This window comes from Kryptolebias marmoratus, linkage group LG20 (assembly GCF_001649575.2).
Source record: "Kryptolebias marmoratus isolate JLee-2015 linkage group LG20, ASM164957v2, whole genome shotgun sequence".
NCBI classification, from domain to species: domain Eukaryota; kingdom Metazoa; phylum Chordata; class Actinopteri; order Cyprinodontiformes; family Rivulidae; genus Kryptolebias; species Kryptolebias marmoratus.
Genome location: NC_051449.1, coordinates 18,661,233 through 18,665,583, shown reverse-complemented (window position 1 = coordinate 18,665,583; position 4,351 = coordinate 18,661,233). Strand labels below are relative to the sequence as shown.

Genomic DNA, 4,351 nt, shown 5'->3' with positions numbered 1-4,351 from the left:
ATCATTTAAAACAAACTTAGTCAGGTTCACAAGCATAGCTCAAAGTTTATTTTCCTTCAGAATATCGTCATGATTAAAAAAACAAAATCTGTACAATGAATTATTATTGCATTCAAATGTTTTCATACATTGTTATCAACTTGATACATTTTGGGTCACCAGCCCTCAAACTGAACAGTTTCTGGGGCCATTTCTTTCTTTTTTTTAAATAGTAAGCATGCTTAAAGATCTGTAATTACACATTTACACTTTTTTTTTGCTTAATGGTCTTATTTTTTATTTATATATAAAAAATATATATTCTCTGTATGTACAATTCTTGCATACTATGATACACTTCATGTCCAACAAATGTCTCTTGAAGGGTCTTTAAAGGTACTCACTAGAATGTCAAAAAAAAAAAAAAATTCATGAAGTAAAAAAGTTAATTCTGCTCTCATGTTGGTGGGTAATGTGTCTCCTGGCTGATTCAGCCCAGTGCTTTGTTTACATTGAGTGCATACCTGCATTTTTAGAATTGCACATCAATATATCTGGGAAAACTGCCCGGGGTATAAGCTCCTTCAAACTGCGCCTGTTTGATGTGGTTCAGGAGAACCTTCTGTTGTGTTTGACTTCACAGTTTGCAGTGAGTACCTTTAAAGGTAGCTCCAAACAGAAACACAAAGGTGCGCGCGCACACCTCTCACAGCAAATGGCTTCAAAGAGTCTCGTCGCTCTTTTCTTCGAGGGTCACAAGTTAAAAGTCTGCTTATACGGTCTCCGACGGCATTTATGCTGTGGCGTCGGTTCGTTTAAACGTCATTGTTGGGGCAGTGTGTCGGCGTGGGGGTGTAAACGGGGATGGCCACGTCGCTGATCTCCTGCACCCTCACGGGTCTGGGTGGGGTGACCAGGACGTAGTCGTACTCCCTGTGCAGCACCTTCTCGTACACGCTCTGCAGCCCCACAGTTTTGGGGATGTGGGCTTGGTAGTAGTTCTCCCGGCGGTGAGGGTCCCGCGGCAGCGAGGCCATTTTGGGCAGGCTGCTGAAGGAGGACATGGTGGGTGCCGGCGACGGGGCCGCGTTGGCCCTGGTGGCTGAGGGGCTCCAGCATCTGTCTGAGTGACCCAGGACTTTACACTCGCTGGTGCAGGCCCACAGAGCTGAAAGAGGCAGGCAACGAACACGTGTTAGTCACTTTAAACTCATAAACACAGAAAAGTTTTTTAAAAAATTGTTTTTTCTTTCTTTACCATTTTGGCCCCCCATGGGAGGAACCACAGCTCCATCTTTCTTCATCCCAGCGTCTCCGCTGACGTCACTGTCGCTGTCATTGAAGTCACTGTCCCCCTTGCCACTGTCTTTGCCACTGAAAGCCGGGTCCCTGGCAGAGATGGTGGTGTAGGAGTTCCCCTTCCAGATGGTGATGGGCCTCACTGCCTCCTTCCCATTCCCGTAGCCAGGCAGGGTGGAGTAACCCTGCAGGGAGAAAGGAGGAGAAAACACAGGTTAGTGTCTGATGAACACCCCTCCTACACACACACACACACACACAAACACCCGAGTCCCAGGGGGCTCACCTCGTGCTTGGTCCCTCGGAGCTTGCTGTTGCTGTCTGCCTCGTACACGCAGGGCACCTCGCTGCCGTCCTCTGAGGCCGAGCACATGTCGCTGCCTCCAGGGTGGGCCGGGGTGAAGGCCCCGGGCTGGCTGCTGTAGGAGTGTCCCTCAAAAGGCTCCCCCGCCGCGGGCCCGTGGAGGGGCAGCAGCGGGTTGTCGCCCGCGTGGCTCCGGCCCCGCTCCAGCGCGCCCTTCTCCCCGCCGTACGAGTCGCTGTCCTCCCCGCCCTTGTCCCGCTTGCGCCGGTTGCAGGTGGTGGCGATGAGGATGATGGCGAGCAGCAGGAGCGTGCAGCTGCCCGCCAGCACCACGATGATCACCACGGACAGGTCCCACTGCGCGCGCGCCTCGTCCCCGCCGTCCGGCTGGTAGATGGTCCTGTCGCTCGGCGGGGGGCCCGCGATGATGAGGAAGTGGAGGGTGGCCGTGGAGGTGAGCGCCGGCCTGCCGCCGTCGCTCACCGTCACCGTGACGCTCAGGGTCTCGTCCACGTCGTGGCTCAGCACCTGGTTCAGGTAGATCTCCCCCGTGGCTCTGTTCACGGAGAACACGCACGGCTCGCCGGTGGCCAGCCCGAAGGACAGCTCCGAGTTCACGCCCTCGTCCGCGTCACGCGCCTCCACCCGGGTGACCACGTAGCCGGTGGGTGCGTCCCGCGGCAGCAGGAGCTCGGCGGAGCCGTTCTGCAGAGCGGGGTGCGTGATGACCGGCGCGTTGTCGTTCTGGTCCACGACCCGCACGTAGACGTTCGCGCTGCCGGACAGCGGGGGCGAGCCACCGTCACTGGCCGCGATCCGGAGCTCCAGCTGCTTCATCACCTCAAAGTTGAAGCTCCGGAGCGCGTAGAGGGACCCGCTGGCCGGGTCCAGGGACACGAAGGTGGAGATGGGGGAGCCCATCAGGTAGGTGTCAGCCAGTTTGTAGGTGACCTTCCCGTTCGACCCCATGTCCAGGTCTCTCGCCACCACCGTGGTGATGTAGGCTCCGGGCGCGTTGTTCTCCACCACCGCCACCTCGTACACGGGCTTACTGAACACCGGGGCGTTATCGTTCTCGTCCGTCAGCCTGATGGTGTACTGGGTGATGGTTCGGAACGGGGGTGAGCCCAGGTCCTCCGCCACCACCGTCAGGTTGTACTCGGGGATCTTCTCCCGGTCCAGCGGGCTGGTGCTGACTATCATGAAGCTGTCCTCGTAGGCCTGCTGCAGCCGGAAGTGGTCGTGTCCGTACAGGGTGCAGTGGACCTGTCCGTTCGCCCCGGAGTCTCTGTCCGAGGTGCTGACCAGAGCCACGAAGCTCTCCCGCGCCGCGGCCTCGGTGATGTACGCGATCCCGGCCGTGATGGACGTCATCGGGGTGATGGAGATCTCCGGCGCGTTATCGTTCACGTCCTGCACCTGCACGACGATCTTGCAGATGGCCGGGCTCGGGTTCGGACCCAGGTCGGTGGCCTGCACGTCGAACTCGTACGTGTTCTTCGTCTCGAAGTCCACGGGGCTCTCCAGGGTAAGCCGCCCGGTCTTCCTGTCCACCCTGAACAGGTGCCGGATCTCGGAGGGCACCTGGTTGCCGAACCCGTACACCACCTCGCCGTTCAGACCCTCGTCCGGGTCCTCGGCGTTCAGGTCCAGCAGGAGCGAGCCCGCCGGCGCGTCTTCGGGCAGCTCCACGGTGAAGCTGTTCCGGTCGAACACCGGGCTGTTGTCGTTGTAGTCCTTCACCTTGACGTTGACGCGCGTCGTCCCGCTGCGGGACGGGTTCCCGCCGTCCATGGCGACCAGCTCCAGCGCGTAAGAGCCCTGCGTCTCGCGGTCCAGCTCCTTCATGAGCACTAGCTCCGCATATTTAACCCCGTCCGCCCTGCTCAGCACGTCGATGGAGAAGTGGCTGTTGACGGAGATCTGGTAACTCTGGATGTAGTTCGGCCCCACGTCCTCGTCCACGGCGAAGTCCAGCGGGATGCGCGTGCCCACCGCCGTGTTCTCCGAGATCTCCAGGCTGGACTCCCGCCGCGGGAACTCGGGCGAGTTGTCGTTGATGTCCTTGACCTCCACCTCCACGTGGATGAGCTTGAACTGCTCTTTGGAGAAGCTGACCACGTCGAAGGCGATAAGGCAGTGCTGGGTGTGCCGGCAGATCCGCTCGCGGTCGATCCGCTCCCCGATGCTCAGCTGCCCGTCGCTCTCCCGCAGCCGGATGAAGGACGAGTTGAACTGTTTCATCATCCTGAAACTGCTCCTGGCCGAGGGCGGCGCGGCGGAGCCCACGTCCCTGGCCAAGTTTCCGATCACCGTGCCCGGCGCGTCCTCCTCAAACGTCTGGTACTTCACCGTCTTCCCCCGCGCGACGGCAGCCACGCTCGCGAGGAAGACGCACAGAAGCGCCCGCGTGCCGCTCCAGCCCGCTGCTCCCATTCTTTGCGTACAGGAGAAAAAAAATGTCCTCACTGAGTCCAAATTGGAGTTTAAAACAAGTTGCGCCTGGAATAATAAAAAAAGAAAGTAAGCCAGGTGTTCTCTGCGCCCTTTAGTCGACTCTCCGGGGCTGTCTCTCAGTCCAAAGCCCCTGCTAAATATTCCATATGTCTGGTAATGCGCACTCTAGATGCGCTCCGCTCTTTTCCCTCTCCTCCAGAGGTGTGCTGCTCTGTCAGTGGAAGCGGGCTGCAGTGTCTGCAGGGGGGTTTATATGGCGGGGCATGCAAATGAGCCGCGCTGTGACCAATCCGGGCTCTGAGACTGGGGGGG

The 4,351-nt window shown here is 58.3% G+C and overlaps 1 protein-coding gene across 1 annotated transcript; it reads right to left on the bottom strand.

The window, feature by feature from the left end:
• Positions 1 to 31: 31 nt before the first annotated feature.
• On the bottom strand, positions 32 to 4,251 carry LOC108238210 (protocadherin-8). Its single transcript, XM_017420156.3, has 3 exons — positions 1,565 to 4,251; positions 1,238 to 1,463; positions 32 to 1,147 (listed from the first exon to the last, which is right to left on the bottom strand). Exons 1-3 carry the CDS (start codon positions 4,016 to 4,018, stop codon positions 795 to 797), a joined length of 3,033 nt encoding a protein of 1,010 aa, XP_017275645.1. The 5' UTR covers positions 4,019 to 4,251; the 3' UTR covers positions 32 to 794.
• Positions 4,252 to 4,351: the final 100 nt, after the last annotated feature.